This window comes from Phyllostomus hastatus, unplaced genomic scaffold (genome assembly GCF_019186645.2).
Source record: "Phyllostomus hastatus isolate PE091 unplaced genomic scaffold, TTU_PhHast_1.1 phas_contig_948, whole genome shotgun sequence".
Classification (NCBI taxonomy): domain Eukaryota; kingdom Metazoa; phylum Chordata; class Mammalia; order Chiroptera; family Phyllostomidae; genus Phyllostomus; species Phyllostomus hastatus.
Genome location: NW_025333993.1, coordinates 8,722,084 through 8,740,948, shown reverse-complemented (window position 1 = coordinate 8,740,948; position 18,865 = coordinate 8,722,084). Strand labels below are relative to the sequence as shown.

General features: G+C 56.2%; 1 protein-coding gene across 5 annotated transcripts in view; it reads left to right on the top strand.

The window, feature by feature from the left end:
- ITSN1 (intersectin 1) overlaps nucleotides 1–18,865 on the top strand; it is a 174,836-nt gene that overhangs the window by 108,616 nt on the left and 47,355 nt on the right. For all 5 annotated transcript variants that reach the window (XM_045852348.1, XM_045852349.1, XM_045852350.1 and 2 more), the window contains exons 19-23: nucleotides 260–381; nucleotides 8,880–9,127; nucleotides 10,893–11,052; nucleotides 14,364–14,569; nucleotides 15,293–15,375. In XM_045852348.1, coding sequence (XP_045708304.1) covers nucleotides 260–381; nucleotides 8,880–9,127; nucleotides 10,893–11,052; nucleotides 14,364–14,569; nucleotides 15,293–15,375 — 819 coding nt within the window. The remainder of the gene's footprint in view (nucleotides 1–259; nucleotides 382–8,879; nucleotides 9,128–10,892; nucleotides 11,053–14,363; nucleotides 14,570–15,292; nucleotides 15,376–18,865) is intronic.

Genomic DNA, 18,865 nt, shown 5'->3' with positions numbered 1-18,865 from the left:
TGCACGTGGCCCTGGGGTCACGTTTGTGTGGAGGCTTCACTGGCACCCTCTGGTGGGTCTGAGGGGTGACATCGGGTTCAGCTCCCTTTGGCATCGGTACATGCGCCAGAAACCCCCGGCGTGGGTGGGGTGGGTCGGGTGTGGAGGCCGGCGGTGGAGAGGCGGCGGTGGTTTGGCTTGTCGTCACGCACTTGTGTTCTGTGTAATGTTTTGTTTTTTTCCGTTTCTGCCCCCACCCCACCCCCTCTCTCGTGAACAGAGAAAGGCCCGCTCACCATCTCTGCCCAGGAGAACGTGAAGGTGGTGTACTACCGGGCACTGTATCCCTTCGAGTCCAGGAGTCACGACGAGATCACGATCCGGCCGGGAGACGTAGTCATGGTAAGGACGGCCCCGGCCACGCGCGGTGTCTGTCCGTGCCTCGCGTCACCCTCCGCGAGGGCTGCACCGGGCGACGTGGAGCCGGCGGGGAACGTGACGACCTCCGCTGGCCCAGCGTCTGGGTTCCCGGGGCACGGGCTCCTTCTCCCTCCTCTCCTGGTGCACTGAGAGAAGACCTTTAAAAACGTATCGACATTAAAATGGAGCTGTGAAGGGAGATGGGTTTGTATTACAGCGTTAGCTTATTTTTAAGTCTGTAATGATACGGTAATTTCTGAGTTGAGATCACTACTTACATACTATGAGTAGTCTTTAAAAATTAAGTTTTAAATGCAGAATACTCTAGCATTATTTTTGTAATTGCCAATGATAGCTTCTGTGTCTTTAGGTCAAAAGCATCTTTTTTTTCTCCTTTGATCGTGTAAACTTTGAATTGCGTGAAGAGGAGTGAATTAAATACAGTTAATCTGCTTTCTTAGTTAAGTATAGTCTTACGATTGCAACCAAATCTACAGGAACGAGTTTAAGAAAGAATACAGCAATGTGGTCGACTAAATCATTCTCTGAAAGAAATTAGTTGTTCATCTAGTTATCAAACTTAAGAGTCTTAGAGGCGGCCCAACTGTGCATTACCGGCAGAGTTAGAAAACAGAGGGGACAGGCTGACATTTGACCAGAGCCGCGCGAATGCAGAACCGAGACAGACGTCTCCCGCACCAGGACTCCGTGTCTCCGGAGTGCAGCGGGGGTCGTACTATCATCACTCGTGCATCCTGTGCGTGTCCATCGGGTCTCTGCGCAGAATGTCTGGTCTTTAATGGGCCAAAACACAAGGAAAGGACAGAGAATTCAGCCCCTTTTCCCATTTTCTTGATCACTTTTTCTCTAATTATGGGCTGGATGTAGGGGAGTCAAGGCCAAAGGCCCAGAGTCTTGCTGAAACTTCAGTATTGAGTGGATCTTCAAACACATTCCAGTGCTTTCGGCACACGGCGTTCGAGTGCCCGCGTGTGCTGGGTGCCAGCCCCCCTCCTGCGCAGAGAACCGGCTGCCCCGGGGAGCGGGCACCTCTCCGGCCCTGCGCGGTGATGCCGGGGGCCAGGGTTATGGCTTCGCCGCCGCCTCCTGCTGGCCACGCCGTGCTTTCCAATGGCCCGAAGCTGCGCGCCCACACCGCCTCGCACCTGAATGCCACGCCTTTCTGAGTGCACTGGTTGTAAATGACATGATGCCGTGCGAGCGCGGGAACCTGGAAATCAGGAAGGCTCTGTGCGACATCAGCTAGGGCCTCGTCCCTAAGTTGGCCTATTACACTGTTTTAAAAAAAAAGCCTAATGTTTTCGTAATTGGATTTTGTTGCAACACAAGGTGCAGAAAAGTAGTGTTCTCCCCTTGAGATAAGGACGTGTTACAAATGTTACCATAAGGAAATGTTACAGATTTGCATTCTAGTAAGAAAATATTGCTAATTTTTTGAAACAATTTTTTTTACAATAATATTGAGTCCTTTTCCTTAAATTGGCTAGTTAACTGCCAGCTTGATTAGATGAATAGAGTTTAGATTTGCTGTAAGAACAAACCATTAAACATCTGTTTTGCCTTGCTTTCGAACCTTTGCTTTCCCGGTGGAGGTTAAAGGGGAATGGGTAAGTGCTCCGTTGCTGTCAGGAAGTCTGCCTCTGAGTGAATGTTGTGTTCCTCTCCGTCACTTGAGTCCCGTGTGAGTACCCGTGCCTCTGGGTGTCGTCGTGGCAGAAAAACGTTTTGCGTTCATGTGGTGCGTTGTACTTGAGGGAAGGGGGGCGGGCAGGCCTGCGTCCCAGGCTCCCCTGCGCCAGACGCCGCGGCAGCACGGACTCGAAGGCGCTGCCTTGGGCAGGGCACTGGGCCCGGTCTCCAGCCCAGGCCCTGGACAGAAGTAAGTTCAAGCAGGTCCAACATATAAAAAGGCACAATTCTAAAAATATGTTCTAGATGTGAGCACTGGAATGGCTATCTGGCTGAGAATCGCCTTTGTGAGTTAAAACCAGAAGCCGTACATGACACAGACAGGCAGATTGTATAAAAAACTAAGACGTTTATGTTACAAAATACGTAAGAGACAAAAGGTTAATATCCACATCATATAAAGATTCCAAAGCTAATGTGAAAGAAACCCACAATTTAGAAAAGTTGGTGGAAGATATGTAGACACAGTTACAGATGAAGAAAAGCAAATAATTTTTAAAAAGAAATGGAAAGGTGTTTCATTGCATTGGCGATGAGGAAAAGGCAAGTTAAAAAAATGAGGTATTTTTATCCCCCAACTAAGCACATTTAAAAGTTTGACAGTCTCCAGCTCTGCCGAGTGCAGGACATCGGATGTCGTAGACACCGTCGGGGTGGCTGTGTGAGCTGACCCAGTCCCGGGCGGGGCCTGCTGAGGCTTAAAACTCCCCAAATCCTGCCGCCCGCCCCCCTCCAGCCGTTCTCCAGCGCAGGCCCAGGTGCACGCATGCGCACGGGCGCTCACCGCTGCCTTGCTGGGACGAGAAATGGGGACCAGCCCAGTGCTGCCTCTCAGGAGAGTGGTGGTTTAAGTAAACCACAATACGGCTAAGCAAGAAATGTAATGAGGATGCTCAAAAAAAATTACCTACATCTTCATACACAAATAAGCTCTCCAGTTAAAAAAAAAAAAAAAAAGCAGAAGCAATATAGAGAATATAACTGGGTTTTGGTTAAATAAAAAACAGTGTATATGTATTCAAATGTCTGTGTGTGTGTGTGTGTGTGTGTGTGTGTGTGTGTGTGTAGTCAACAGTCTTGAAACACAGACCTCACACTGTGAACAGCGCTTAGCGCTGGGCCAGAAAGGAGGGGCTTTCTCGTTCAATCTTACGTACTTCTGTAGAATTGTCATATGTACAAATGTGTCAATGTCTCTATTTTTAATAAAACACTGAAGAGTAAATCCAGCTTTGAGACGTGGGACAGAGGCGTCTGTCCGGGGCTGGAATGGCGTTCGCTCCGTCTCGGGCGTCCCGAGTCCGCGAGGAGACACGGAGCCTGCGGCCGCCGGCAGAGCAAGCCGGCTCCCCGAAGGGGCGGGGGCAGTGTCTTCAGTTTTTGTTACAAAATGGGACACGACCCCCCAGACGACGCACAACTGCACTCACCACCTCCGTGAGGTCAACAATCAGTGCAAAAAAAAGGGGGAGAAAATTGACATGTAGTAGCAACAATTTTGTCATTTCATGAAGTTGGCAGTAAGAAACATGACCTTGGAAAAGACATAGTTAGATGTACAGCCCCAGTCAGCGGCTGAGCTGGTGGCAGCGTCGTCCATGCATCGAAAGGTGGCGGGCTCCGTCCCCGGCCGGGGTGTGTATGGGGGGCCACCGACTGATGTTCCTCTCTCTTCTGTCTCTCTGTCTTCCCTCCCCCTCTCTCAGGTCAGTGCACAGAACCTCAGGAGAGGCCTAGAAATGATTCAGGAACATGTAGTTAGAGCGCCGCCGTCCGCCTCTCTCGGTTAGACAGGTCGGGAGTCCCCTCGTCGGCCCGGGGCCGACGCCCTGCTGCGTACGCACCTTGGGAGAGTACCCAGCAGCACCTGTCGGGTTTTAGAAGTCTAGCAGTGCTTTCTTTTCAACGTGGGCAGTCTTGGGGGGTGGGGCTTCAGGAAAATGTTTTGCTTTTGAAAAAACTTGATTATCATCAGCCCAGTTTTCTCCAAAAACACATCCTTTGTGGTTAACAGAAATTAAAGTGGTATCTCAGACACAGCCCCGTTCTGAGTGTCGATGACAGAGGGAAGTAGAAGGTGGGGTCCACCAGCCAGGCGGGAAACCTCTCTAGGGACCAGGGAGAGGCTCCCGGGAAAGCCGGGCGGCCCTGCCAGGAGTTGGGAAGGGAAACGGGAACCGGCGTGAGCCGAGGTGCGCAGGGCTCTGAATGGAAGTCTCACGGTTGGGTTTGACCTTGGCCGCGAAGGCTTCGACACCTTGAAAATCTACGGCCTGTCTGCTGGTCTGGAGGCCCCGTGTGTGGGGGCAGAACAAGTCAGAGCTGACGTGCAGAAGGTGGTGGAACCGCGTAGGAAATGAGGAGGCCTCTGCTCGGTGCTGCTCTGGTGCGGTGCGTGTGAGCACGGGCGGGCCGTGTCCTGCGGCGGGGTGAGGTGGAGCCGGACCGGGGTCGCCAGGACTGCTCTGGGAGCTGACGGAGAAGCCTCCCCGGAGCCTCCAGTTCTGCGGTTCCACAGGCGGGCCCAGCATCCCCTCCCGGCGGTTCTGCTGTGGTTTAGTTCCTGGGACTGCTGGTCTGGGCGCTGGTAACACCCAGTCTGTCTCTTAGGACTAGTCCTGAGTCGTTTCTGGGAAATACCCTCTTCTTAGAATACCCCAAAAAGGAAACTTCCTTAGCAGTTGTGAGCCATCAAGTTGGTCTGGAAAGTGTCTGTCTCGTAACTCAGCTTTTCTCTCGTCACGGTTTAAACCCAGTTTTGCCTTTTCTTCTCTTGATGGAGAATTTTTTAAGACTTACCCTTTCTTTTCTGCCTTCCTTAGATTTTCATAAGCTTACCATCTGAGTGCCCCTTGTTTAGTAGTGTTCAGTCACGGTATTGCAGCTGTCTGGAGGGGCCGGTGCGCGCACGTGATCCCGGGGCCGGGCCGGGGCCGCCCAGCGCCGGTTGTGTGAGGAGGCTTTGTGAGCACACAGCTGGCTCACTCGTGAGCATGCTGTCTCCAGCTGCTTTCTTGTTGCGGTGGCAGAGCTGAGTAATGTGACAGTTGGAGGAAAAATTTGCCAGCCCTCCAGATTAGAGCTTCAAAAAGCAATTTAATATCCTCGCCCAGGAGTTTCGAGGGAAGCCCTCCCGTTCCGACGGGCAGACACGCGCTGCCCCCGGCTGCTCGGCCAGAGCCCGCGCGTGAGCCGGTGTGAGCCGGTCCACACTCGGAACCTGTCCGCTCTTCCCAGTCCTCGTCGTGCGTGTGAGGAGAGAGGGGACTGCTCTTCCCCTTCTTTGTGACACAGTCGGGGGTCGTAGACACAGTAACGCTCCCTCCCTAAATGAAGGTGGCAGCTGTGCAGCACGAAACGCTGAGAAAGGAGACGCAGCATTACTGGGCTCCAGCCACGGGTGTTCGACCCCACAGCCACGGCGTGCTTCCGACTGCGAGCCCCCAGTGCACAGCGTGAGCCTGCTCACCTTTCTGGATCCGCAGCGTCTCCCCAGGCGTGCGGGTAGCGCCTGGGGTTCGTGCTCCCCACTCGGCTGATGTCCACTGTGACGGCCCCCTGTGCTTGGAGGCGGCTCCGTGGGCCTGGCCACAGGAAACTGTGTTAAGGCCAGTGCTGTTCATCGTTTGAACCCCTCTGATTTGTAGCCACCAACAGATGGTTCCACTTTCTGTGCTCGTGTGTCGAAGCCCACATTGTAGCCACCGCGCTGTAAAGAAGTTTGTAGGCCCCCCTTTCCTTGTTCTGGCCTGATCTCAGGTAATGGTTTTCCACCGTCGGATCGGCCTTTTGGGTAAAGTTTCCCAACCAGGAAGAAATGTTTCTCATTTTCATTTGAGAACCTTCGTGCTTTCTCTCATTGGTTAATTTAAAGTGAAGAGTGAATTTTTATTTTATTCTCTGAACCTTAAAATGAAAATGTAATTATTCACAAAAATTCGTGAATCCCTTAAGAATAAATCCCACTGATGGAGACTGTTGTTTGGTCAAAGTTGACCAGTGAATTTCTTGGCTGAAAGTGAAACACCGTGAAGGGAGGGGCAAGTTCTTGTTTGCACGGGTCATGGGCAGCCTTTGCCCGTCCTGAGTAGTCACGGCACCCGTGGGAGGGGAGGCGCCTTCTGTCACTCGGGGGACAGGAACGGGCGTGACCGGTCCCCCAGGCCGGGAGCAGAGCAGGACGTTCCTCAGGGCTCCCGACCCGGCTGCAGACGGGCCAGCCAGGAGTCTGCTGACCAGAAAAGACCCTGCGTCTCGGGGGACCGCAGACATGGGTCAGGCCGCCGGCGTCCCCAGAAGTCCAGCTCGTACAGACCGGGAGATCCGCAGAGGCCACGGGCAGGGGTGGACCCCCGGCCCTGAGGCACTGCTGCTGGCCAGAGGCCAGACCCGGCTGCTAGCGCCGGGTGCCCCCCATGTGCAGAGCTGACCGGAGGTGCCTGCCTGAGGTGAGGGCCAAGTGGAGGCCAGGCTTTCAGACTGAGCGGAAGCCCAGGGCAGAGGGCGCTGAGCAGGCGCCTGCACAGCAGGAGAGGCGGCTCTAACAAGCCCACCACTGAACACTCACCATAGGCCACACAGTGCTCTAAATAATCAACAGCCCTCGCAGCAGCCAGAGCAGACAGGCACTGTTGCTACCCCCACTTCACAGGTGACGGAGCCGAGGCGACAGGAGGTTGCACTTGGCCCCAGTGAGCCAGTCGATGAGTTGGAGAAGTGCTGTTTAAGGAGGGGCAGCCTGGTTGCCGGGCCCCGCCCCTGGTCCTCGGGCTTTGCCGTCTGGGACCGTTGCTGGCTCCTGACGCCACCCCTGGCGCCTGGCCTCTCACCTTTGCCCCAGAATGACCGCTGAACCTCCTGAGGCCGCGGGGAGGCCCTGGCACAAGCTGGTTTAAAAACAGCTGTGCTGCCAGGGCCAAGCAGCCGCAAAGTTACAATGTGTCACATCACCAGTAAATGTGAAGGAGGAAGGAGAGGCATGTAGCCATTTGAGTTTAGTATAAAATAAGATCCAAGTAGCCCTGGCTGGTGTGGCTCAGTGGGTTGCAGGTTGGCCGGTGAACTGAAGGTCGCTGGTTCAATTCCCAGTCACGGCTCATGCCTGAGTTGTGGGCCAGGTCCCTACTGGGGGGCATGCGAGAGGCAACTGATCAGTGTCTCACTCCCTTTCTCTCTCTAAAAAATAAAATCTTTTTTAAAAAAGTATATTTAAAAACAAATATAATAAAATAAGATCCCAGTAGAAAAAATGTCGTCTAAAATCCTCCTGTAGAGGAACAGCTGGGGCTGCCCAGGAAACGGAAGGAGCGGCGCGGCGTGGGGGGGCTGAGTGGCAGGCGGCCAGGGTGCCCACAGCTGACTCGGTGTCAGCCAGAGGAACAGCATCGTAAGGCGAGGCCGTGAACTGCGGAGGATTGCGCTCTGCACAGGCAACTCCCGTTTGGAGGATTCTCTGGCTCAGACACTGCGGTTACCCACGACAGACCGGGTCCCTGCAGTGGGCAGCAGCGGTGGGCAGCAGGGTCGCGCGCCCTCTGTGCTGGCTCTCCTGTCAGTGACGCGCGGGGTTGAGTGGTGCGGATGAGTTTCCACTCCCTCCGCCCCGTCCCGGGGCCTTTGTCGTTCGGGTAGGCGGGTGGGCATCACGCCTGTTACCAACTCCGAGTGGAGTGCAGGTGGAGGTCCGGTTCCATAGCTCTTTGCTGTTCGGTTTGTTTGGGTGGCTGGTTACTGAATATTTGAATGGGTCAGAAAGCTGGTATTTTTGCCAGTTTTTCAAAATCATTGTTAGACCCTACGTATTCGTTTGTGTGACTTCTAAAAAGTCACATTAATGCCCACTGAAGTGTTAAATGTTTGCTTGGGCAGTAGTATGTTAAGGGATTCAAATAAGACCAGGTCTCTGATGGACCCTTGTTTTGACGTACAGTAGTCAGCATAGTTTCCTAACGGTGAATGTGTTCCCAACTCATTCTGCTGCTGCTCAGAAAATAGTAGAACCGTTCTGCTGACTTTGGAGAATCCTCTTAAGTCAGAATTGAAATACCATGCAAACATTAGAAGCACTCGGTATAATAAATAGCCTCTGAAATTTCTAAACAGCGGAATTCTATATTCTTGCATGCACTTCATGACTATTAAAATTAAGTTTGCTCGGAAGAAAACTGGGATCTTAATAAAAACTGTTGCTATAAACAATCATTTCCTTCATCTTCCCATCACGTGTCTGCGCAGCTTTCAGAAGGCTGGACACAGCGGTCAGCTTCGCTCCCCGTGGAGACCGCCTACGGCTGTGGTTTTCACCTTTCTCGTTCACGCGCTGAACGCCTCCTTTCTTGTTGGAGGGTTTTAGAACACTAAATTCATATTGACCGCGCCCTTCACTTTCGACCTCAGATAATCAGCCAAATCAAAGTGTTTGTGATAGTTACGTGACTTCCTGAGTGATGGAGTGTGACAGATCACTTTCCAATGCAAGCCAGCTCCGCGGTGTGCACTGGGGCCGCCGGACCGCAGGCGCCGTCTCCGAACTGCCGGGACTAGGAAGAGGGGAGAGAGGCAGAGGAGCACAGGGGATGGGGGGGGGAGGGCACGAACTGGAGCCAGGGCCCAGGAGCGTCTCTCCAGACTGCGGCCCGAGGCGGAGGCAGAGCCGTCTGGGCCGCGTTACGTCACGTCCGTGTGTCGGGACTCAGGGCCTTGTTCTGTGGGGCGTCCAGTGTCTCTACGGGCCAGTCCCGCTGAAACTAAACCCCGTGACTCTCCTGCAGGTGGACGAGAGCCAGACTGGAGAGCCGGGATGGCTGGGAGGAGAGCTGAAGGGGAAGACCGGGTGGTTTCCCGCGAACTACGCAGAGAAAATCCCAGAAAACGAGGTTCCCGCTCCGGCCAAACCAGCGGCAGACCTGACCTCCACCCCCGCACCCAAGGTGGCTGTGCGGGAGACCCCTGCGCCTCCGGCGGTGACCTCTGCCGAGCCCTCCGTGACCCCCAACAACTGGGCCGACTTCAGCTCCACGTACGTGCAGCCGTGCTGTCGCCGATGACTCGGAATCCCTGCTCAGGGGCCTTTCTCCTTGCAGTGTCGTTGCCGTGCGGGGTTGTGCGTCGCCTAGGAAGCTGGCTGGCTCTCATCGCCGCCTTCTCTGGCTGCTCCGCTGGCCAGCGGCGGGCGGCGTGCTCCGGACAGTTGTCGGTGCGCCGTTGCTCAGCGGCGGGCCGCCCCGCTGCAGGCGGAAGCCTGCTCCCTTGTTCCGGTCGGCCGTCTGTCAGTAGCTTTCCTTCTCCTGGGAGAGAGGGAGAAACACAGTTTCTTGACGGTCTCCCTGACCTCCGCGTCCGTCAGCAAATACTCAGTCGTGTCCTGCATGCAAATAGCGTTTCCTGGACAAAAACAGAAACTGACTTCGGTCATGTGGTTCTGAGTAAGAGGGGAAGCTGTTTCTTTTGAGGCTTCCCTCTTCCTCCATTTTTGTACAGATAAATGGACCGAGAGGGACGAGGGCTGTGCTCTCGGCCGTGACCGCTGTCGGGGCCGTGCCCTTGGGCGTCGGGAAATGGCATTAAGAACAGGTGTAGGCAAAGGGCGGGAAAGATAGCTGAGCCCCTGTCCACAGGCTCGGTTACAGGCCCTTGGTCTAGACAACGTGCAGTTGTCTAAAAATATCCTACCCCAGCACTCAAGCACAAGTGAGTTGAGTAAGTGTATCGGTTTTTTAAAGTCTCACCATCTTTCAGAAGAAAGACATGGAAGACAGAGAGTCAGATGCTGGAGAGATCAGGCAGAGGGCACGGGGGCGTGATGACCAAGGGCAGGAGGAGGTGCAGGGAAGCGTGTGCGGGCTGGCCAGGGCTCCCCACGGGGGTTTCGTGGGGGAGGCTGAGTGAGCCGGACACAGCCCCCCGTCTCATCTCTGCTGAAAGGGGCCTTCCGTCGGCATGAGCCCGAGCTGAAACTCTCCCTTCCCTTCTTGATCTTGGTTGAGGAGTGCTGAGTTTTGAAACTAGGGCACGAAGTAGAAGACAGACACCAGGTTTTGTCCTGTGCAGATCCAGTCAGGTGGCCCTCCCTCACTGAGTGCGCTGTGCAGGCTCCTGCTGCAACTGAGGGCGTCTCATTCTCCCCACCCAGATCAGGGTGTGCGGTCCAGCAGAGGAGTTACCTTGATTTTCAACCGTGTTTATGTCTTACAGAGTTGTAAGAAGTAAATTTCGTGTAGATCTGTAGTCACGTAGATGCGTTTATTTAAAATCACAAAATCAAACTGCCCCGGAGACCCAGGACAAGGGGCGTGCGGGCCTGAGGCCCAGGCCTTGCCGCGTGGTGGACGGGAGAGGGGGGGTGCGAAGAGGCACCAGCTGCCGGCCTGGTGTGTGTTCACGCCCGGGTCTAACTTCTTGTTTTGCTGATTTCGCTGTTGTTGTTGTTGTTGTTGTTACAAATGACAGTAATGATCAGGTGAGGATGTTTCTCTGGTGCTTTGGAGTCACAAAGTACTTTCTATCCAGTATTTCATGGGACCCTCTCACCCAGCCAAAGTGGTGGGGTAATGTCCCCTTTCCATCATTGACGAAGTCAAGGTTCCGAGAAGCTGCTCTGATTTGCCCGAGGTTCGTTGCCAGCACGTGACGCTCAGACTCACACCGAGCCCCGTGATTTGTCCTCCCCTCTTTATTCTTGAACTTCAGAAAACCCCACCCAGGCCCCGGGTGTGCGTCTCCTGTGGGGAAAGCTGGCGCATCGGAAGCCCCCGCTGCTCATGGTGGCATGTGTCTCGTTGCAGGTGGCCCACCAGCACGAACGAGAAACCGGAAACCGACCACTGGGACGCCTGGGCGGCCCAGCCCTCGCTCACCGTGCCCAGCGCCGGCCAGCTGAGGCAGCGGTCAGCTTTCACACCGGCCACGGCCACCGGCTCCTCCCCGTCCCCGGTCCTAGGCCAGGTAAAAGCGGCCGCGGGGAGTGCGGGGACCGAGCGTGCTGTCGGGCGCCGACACGTTCGGCCAGGGTGTGGGGGCGGTGTCACGGAGAAGGAGGCCTCCTTACACGCACCTGGGCTGGCTGGCGTCCGGTCGCCTTCCAGGAGCCCGGACTGTGGCGTGAACAGCGGGGGAGGGGGGCCTCTCCTGCCGGGCACGTGCAGGGCAGCGTGGTCACTGAGGCAGTGGCGTTTGCACCACGTCCCGAGCAATGGGGGAGAGTTTGCTGGGGGTGGAGAGGAGAGGGCTGGCAGACCCGACAGCCCGCACCGTGGGAGGGGCCGTGGGGCCGGGAACCCGGTGTGTTCAGGGAGAATCTCGGGTGGTCCCCTGGGCCGGGCCACCGAGTGTTTATCAGGAACCAGACGGACGGTGGGTTAACGGGAAGCTCTCCGGTGCCCCGTGAGAAAGGGTGACTTCAGAAGGAGTTGGGGTGGCTTTTCCAAATACTTCTGGTTTCACTGCTGCAGTGAAGATACAGGAGTGACATTTCTGTAAACAGACGGTCAAACCAAACGAGCAGATGGCCATCCAGCGGGCCCGGGGGGAGGGGGTGCAGGGCTGGCTTCTGGTCGGGGAGCCGCCAGGCTAGGCGAGGGCTCTGGGCAGATTCCTGTGGACGGAGGGGGACAGGCCCGCAGTGAAGGGGGGTGGGTCACGGCGCCCGAGGGAGCCCCGGAGAGGAGAGGGGTCTGCGACTGAGAAGCAGACTCGATCTTCGAGAGAAACGGGGGAGGGAGAAGGAGAAGCCGGTTTTCAGTGGAGGGAGGAGGGGGTGTCAGACGTGTTAAGGTCAAGGTGAGAGTGGGACACCCGGGGTCCCGTCTGGACGTGGATCAGACCGAAGGGGGCGTGGGAGGTGCTCAGAGCAGGGGGGAAGAAGGGGAAGGTGGGAGCTAGGGGAGCATGTGCGCTCTGTGCGCCGGGGGAAGAGGCGCTTCGGACAGGCGTCCTTTCCATGGTGTCCGTCCCAGCTGTGCAGCCAGCGCGGGTCCCCGTTGGGTCCCGAGGCCTCAGGGAGGAGGAGGGGGTGGTGCTGGCGTAATCGAGGGCCGGTTCCCGGCACGACAAAGCAGACCGCAGAGGGTGAAGACGAAACGAGGTGGCCACACAGAGGAACGGCGAGGAAGGAGGAGGACAATGTAGTGGGTGTGAGGTGCAAACACACACATGAAACCACGGATAAAAAGGCTTTTTCTTCTGGGGGAGGGCGGGAGGAGAGGGGTTGGAGGGAGAAGCAGGATGGAAAGCCGTGGAGGCCGCGCCCCTGGCAGCATGTTGGGAGGGCCGAGGGCTGCAGGCCGTGTGCTGTCCAGCCCAGTGGGGAGCAGGGCGGGGCTGCTGGGCCGAGTTGGGCCTGAGCCTGTGACTGGTCCTCGCACATCGATCAGCTCTCTCCGGTGACCCTTCCCAGTCTGGGGCTCGAGACAGTGTAGTGAAGGCCACGGGCGTGGGGGGGCGGGGAGGCCTTGTTCAACTTTCTTGACAACCTTTTAAAGAAAGTATCTCTGTTTTATAGATGCAGAGAGGGAGGCCTAGCAAGATTAAATAGTTACCGCAGTCACACAGTTCGTAGGTGACAGACCTGGGATTTAAACCGAGTCCCAGCTCTGCCTGCCTGACCCCCGCTGGGTTATCCAGGCACGTCACGGGGGAAGACGGACAGGACGAGCCTAGGCGGGACTCATCGGGGGGCGGGGTTCCGCAGTCGCACCAAGGGTGCAGGTGAAACGCTGCCAGGGGAGCAGTGGGAGTGGCCGAGCAGATCAGGATCAGACAGCGCAGAGCTGGGGGAGCCCTGGCGGGGCGGGGCGGCTCCTGAGGCTCCCCCGAGGGTGAGGGAGGAGAGTCGGGGTGAGGAAGCGGCGCTTCTGGGGGCGCTGGAAGTTCAGAGAAACCGTCTCGGCTCCGAGGGTCTGAAGGAGTCCAGCTGACGGGGAAACAGGGTTATTAAGGAGGTGAGAACCGTACAGAGCGGGATGTGGACGTTACCCATGTGGGTGCTGGAATGAGTTGGCCTGTCCTGAGTTCTCAGTGTATCAGGCGCAGTCGTAAGTGTCGGGTGTGCAAACGTCTTGGAAGGCAAATACAGACCAGTTCTGAATGAGCTTGTCTCTGGGCGTTATCCCGTTCCCATCCATTTATGCAATATACTACTGAAAACCGACCTGTTCTTTTTTGAGTGGTTCTGTGTGACAGCCTTTAAAAAGGCAATGAATGCCTCGCCCTGCCTTTCCAGCCTCATCTCCCCCTGCACCCCTCCGTGAACTAGGCTGCACGCACCCCCCACCCCCCGACGGTGCTCCTCCCCGCGGGCCCTTTGCGCGAGCCTGGCCCACAGCCTGCAGGCCCTTCCTCCGGAGCCCTGGCCCTCAGATCCTCCCTCTCCTCCAAGGCCCGGCCGCCCCTTCATCGCCCCACACCCCCGTAGGAAGCGGCTCCTGCTGCTGTGGGACAGAGCCCCTCCGGCTTTCTTCTCCGCCCTGCAGCCCCCTGCCCACCCCCTCCGCCCCCCGAGTAGCTGGAGCCTCTCTGGTGTATTCCCTCTGCCAGGTGGTGGTTATAGTTGTTTCCTTACCCTCTTCCCCATTAATTGTGAGTTCTTTGCTAATGGTATCATACCATCCCCTTTCGTAGTGCTTGGCGGCTAATAAAGAGTTTTATCCTGAGTTATTTGGGGCAGCCAGAGTTGGCATTGCGTTCGCGTTGGTACCCCCATGCCGTCTGGCGCGTGGTTGCCCACACAGCAGGGGCTGCGGCGGCCTCGGGCCGAGCAGACGTGTGCTCTCCCCCGAGCGGGAAGTGGGGCGGGCAGCGCTGTGCCCTGCGTCTCTCCCGCCGCTCCTCGTCCTCCGGGCCGCCACGAGAGTGCTCCTCCAGCGTGAGCCTCCAGCTGAACGTCCGTGTCGGGCTGGAAATGGAGGGGGGTGCCCCGGGCAACGTGGGAGTTCGAATAGAACCTTTAAAATGTAAAAGGCACACAGCCGCGTGCAGCCGAGCGAAGGGGCCCCTGGTTCGTTGAAGCAGAGAGTTCCAGGTGGCCCGACGGTGGCCTTGTGAATGGGCTGGCAGGCCTCGACACCGCCTCAGAAAAGGAGCCGTTCCTGAGCAGCCGTGGCGTCTGCAGCCCGCGCTGCTGTGCGGCGGGGGGGCCTCGGCGGTGTGCGCCCGCCCGCGGGGGCTCGCGGGAGTGGAGGCGCCGGCGTGCGTGTGCGTCGCCTCAACCACCACCGACCACACCGTAACGAGCGCTCCTTTCTGTCGTCCCACACAAGGGCGAGAAGGTGGAGGGGCTCCAGGCGCAAGCCCTGTACCCCTGGAGAGCCAAGAAAGACAACCATTTGAACTTTAACAAGAACGATGTCATCACCGTCCTTGAACAGCAAGACATGTGGTGGTTTGGAGAAGTTCAAGGTCAGAAGGGGTGGTTCCCCAAGTCTTACGTGAAGCTCATTTCAGGGCCCGTAAGGAAATCGACAAGGTACTTCTGCGTTTGTCTGCTTCTCTTACAGGGAAACAGTGGTAGACATTAAATTGTTGTTTGCATGGTTCTGATTCAGACGGGGGTTGTAGGGTTCTTGTGTCTTCCGGGTCTTCTAACCGCAGCATCAGGGCGCATGTGAACAGGGGTGCAGCCTCTCACAAGTCCGTGCTCGTTTATCTTCCCTGGTGGACGCCTGTAAATCTTGTTTGTCATTGACTCCTGCAAGAGGGGGTTCTCTGAGACTTGGAACATTCCGGTGGCGTGGTGGGCAGCTATGCCCGTCTCCTTAGGCTCAGCCCTCACCGGTGCCCCGGACGTGCGTGAATACTCAGGGGCCCAGAGCCTGTGGGGAAGCGGTTGGGAGAGAGAATTATCTTTTCCATTAGGAGCCTTATCCCGGGAAACCTTAACAAGATTGTTGTCTAACCATGCCAGTCCCGCAGATGTTCCAAACAAACTGGGAGCTTTAGGAGGAGAAAAATAGCACAGACACTGCCCGAGCCTCTCGGTCTTGCTTGGAAGGCGACCCGAGTCGGCACCGAGAGACGGGGCCGTGGGCGTGCGGGGCGTGCCCCGGGCCCTCACTGTGTGTCTCAGCTGTAGAGTGTTCAGAGTCTTAAACGTTAAGCAGTTGTAAAAAAAAAAAAGGAAAAATCAGTATCATTTGTACTGTATTCTTTGAAGATAAACATTAAAACCCTTTCCCCTCCCCTCTTTCAGCATGGATTCTGGCTCTTCCGAAAGCCCTGCCAGTCTAAAGAGGGTGGCTTCCCCAGCAGGCAAGCCGGCCGTCTCGGGAGAAGGTGAGATCCGGACGCAAATTGTGTTCTTTAAAGGGGTCGCAGAAGTCACGTGGTACAAACAGAGTGTTTGAACCGAGATTGGGTGTCACTTGAAAAGGGACTGCGTTGATTTGTGTTCAGTATTTAAACTCCACGGTAAAATGGAAGTGTAGCTCTTCACAAAGTTGAAGGACTTACAGAAACTTTCAAAATAGTGTCAGACATATTAATCATAAAACCTGAATTTCCTAATTATATTTGATATGAGCCTTGACTTTTGAGAGAGTCCCATCAGAGACACTGAGGATCAAGTTTTCTGAGCATCTCGATGGCCAAATTGTAGACATGGCCGTCCTTTGACTGACACAGATCAGGATTTTGTCCTGAAATGGTAACTCACAGCCCAGTCGAGCTGTCAGAGGGACCCCAGCGTCATCTGCACTGCCCCGGTGAGACAGAAGTTCAGTGTCTGGGTTCCGTGGAAACAGCCACCCCAGATAAGTTAGGCCCAAAAACCCCATCTTGAGTGTTTATCGTACAAATCACTGGTTGCCCTGCTTCCTGGACTTTGCTTCACGACATGGCCCTAAGGACCGCGCATGCCCCAGCAGGTGGCACGGGCTTGTGAATGAGCCTGACCACCATTTGAGCCCGACCACCGTTTGTCAGGCTCCACTGGCAGAAACCTCACGTCGTGAACAGACAGCCGTGAGTGTGGCGGCGATCGGAGCGTGCTGCCCGCGCCGGCCGGGCTGCCGAGTCCCGGTCTGACCGTGTTTGCTCCGGCAGGCGTCTGCCCGTCTGTGCAGCGACTCTCCCCGGGCCCTGCGTGACGGTGTGAAGACAGACCGTCGTGGGGAGTCTGTGAGCCATCGCGAGGTTGCTGTGGTCCTTGGAAACCCTGCCTAATGAAAACAGTTGTTTCCATGGAGATGGCAAGGATTAGGTTTAATGATATCTCAGACTCACGGTAACAAAGTGACTTTTTCAAGAGGGATTGTACATGTAAAACTTTTAAAAACGTGTAGGTATCACTGTAAAACCTTTCCATCGCTAAACAAATCCAGCATTTTGTGGCATCCATTTCTGTCTGTTACCACCATAACAGTCTTAGCCTAGTTCTCTTTATACATTCTTACCACCCTAGTGATTTTTTGTATCCACCGTTAGGAGAACCAAGCAAAAGCTCTTTTAAACGGCACACGCAGCCAGCACCACGTAAGGCCCGTTAGGACTGCCCACCCCGGTCCGGTGTGTTCTGCCCGGTGACGTCACACCGGAGCCCCGAGGGCTGAGCCTTCGCCCCCTCCCCTCCTCAGCCTGAGCTTCCGGTCACGCTCTCACCTCCTCTCCGGGACAGCGGGCACGATAACTACCCTCTCAGTTAGCAGTCGTTACAAGGGCTGTGAAATCATGTGTCTACAGTTTGTAGGAGAAAGGTCCGTGGATGTCTGCCACTTGGTTTCCTCCTCGCCTCACCCCAGGGGCACTGCTGGAGCCGCCCCGGCAGCAGTGTGGGCGAAGGGGCATGCTCCGAGACTTGTGCAGAGGCCTCGACGCCCGGGGCCTCGACAACTGGGTCACAGATGAACCACGTGCACGAGTCACAGTGGGCAGTAGAGGAGAGTGGAATTTTAATCTCAGTCGGCATTTATCGCATCCACTTTGAAGTGACTGACATATTAGAAATGCTAGGGATGATTGCTGGCGTCTGCAGGGGCTGGGAGGTCACTGGCATCGGAGAGTCTAAGAAAAGCTATTTACGGACATTAACGAGCTACTTGTTAATACTGCAGTAAACATAATCAAATTTAAAGTAAACCATAAACCAGGTTAATGACATTGTCAGTTGGGTAGCTCTTAAAACACCGGCTTAGGAACAGCCAGGGCCCTGGCTTAGATGTGTCTCACGGGGAGGGTCTTGGTGGTGGCAGCCACAACGTGGCAGTTCCTCCCCCGCAGACAGCTGTGTGCGCGGCTGGACGAGGGAGCGCCAGTCCTTCTGGTCTCCTCGGGGTCTCACGCCAGCTGCACCGCCAAGACCAGTTGGCGGAGTTCCTGCCTCGGAAGTTTCTCAAGCATTTGGAAAGTTACTTCAAAATTTGGATCCATTTTTGAGAAAGTGACTTTTAAGTGCAGTGGTCACTGGGAGAGTGTTGATTGCTAACAACACTATGTCAGGTCACCACCACACATGAGCTGAGGAAGAAATCACCCAGCACGGTGGAGAGGGAGGGGGCAGAATACTGGGCAATCAGAAGAGGACCGTTAGTGGGAGAAGAGCGTCCTCGTCACGACCGCCAGGCTCGGAGTCCTTGTGCGGGAGGTCGCTTCTGCAGGTTTAGCCGTGCAGGTGTGCGTTCCAGCACGGGGGGCTGGAGACGGGGCGTCTTCTGTCCTCCCGGGCACACCTGGGTCCCCCGTGTCTGCCACGGGGCCCGGGCGGCCTGCGGGTCAGCACTGATGCGGCCCAAGTGGCCCGGTGGCGTGCTGTCCCCCGTGTGGAGTTGCCCGGCGAGCACATGCAGCAGGGCCCTCGCCCTCGCGTCCCCTCCAGCCCCCGAGAGTGCCGCTGCGCAGGCCCCGGGGGCCGCAGGGCTGCCCCGCGCCACACTGCGGCCTGTCGGCCGGCACCGGGCTCCGCCGCCGAGGGCCAGCGGCGGACGTGTGAGCGAGAAACACACAGGACCCATCGTGAAAATCAACTTTGGGGGTAAAGGGGGTGTTTTACTGCTTTTTAAAAAATATACAAAGGCTTGGGGTAAAGTGGAGGAAAAGTATAGAAAGAAACCCTTTACCCTGTGCCTAGTGTGCAGTGGTCTTTCTGAGAGTGTGGCTGGGCCTCCGAGTCTCAGTCAGACCAGCTGATCATAGTGCAAAAGACTTTCCTTTGGAAGGTCCACCCTTCATGCTCAAGACAACGAAGAGCATTAGCGCTCGTTCTTCAGGCCGAGCTACGTGAGTAGTCCAGTGCGAGGAACTGGTCTGTCTGCCCAGCCTGTTCAGAAGGGCCTGCTCGTTTCCGGGGGTCGGCCGCGCACAGCCGTTCCCGTCGGCCGGCTCCTCCCGTCCGGGCCCCGGCGTGCCGGAGAGACGCCCCTGTAACACAGCGATGGCTGTCTTCACTTGGGGCTCGAACAGCTTCCTCCCATCTGTGGGTGCAGCGCAGTGGGACAGAGGTTTCGTCCAGGCCCTTGAATGATGAGAAATGTGTCCTATTTAATTTGCATAAAGGACGTGCTACTGTATCTAAACGTTTCCGAAAACTGTGAGTTGGCGCCCTCACAACGGAAATGCAGAGACGTGGGTGCACCCCAGCGGCCTGGGCGGCGGTGGGGGGGAGGGGGGGTCGCTCAGCACAGCAGAGTCCCCGGTAGCTCCGAGTTACAAGGCAGTGTCACCATCATCTCCACTTCAGAAAGAAGCCACAATGTTGAATTGCAGGTCACCCCCGGTACTACACGCTCCGGGAGTGCTGTCCCTGCCTGCGGCCACTGAGGGTGTCCGTGCG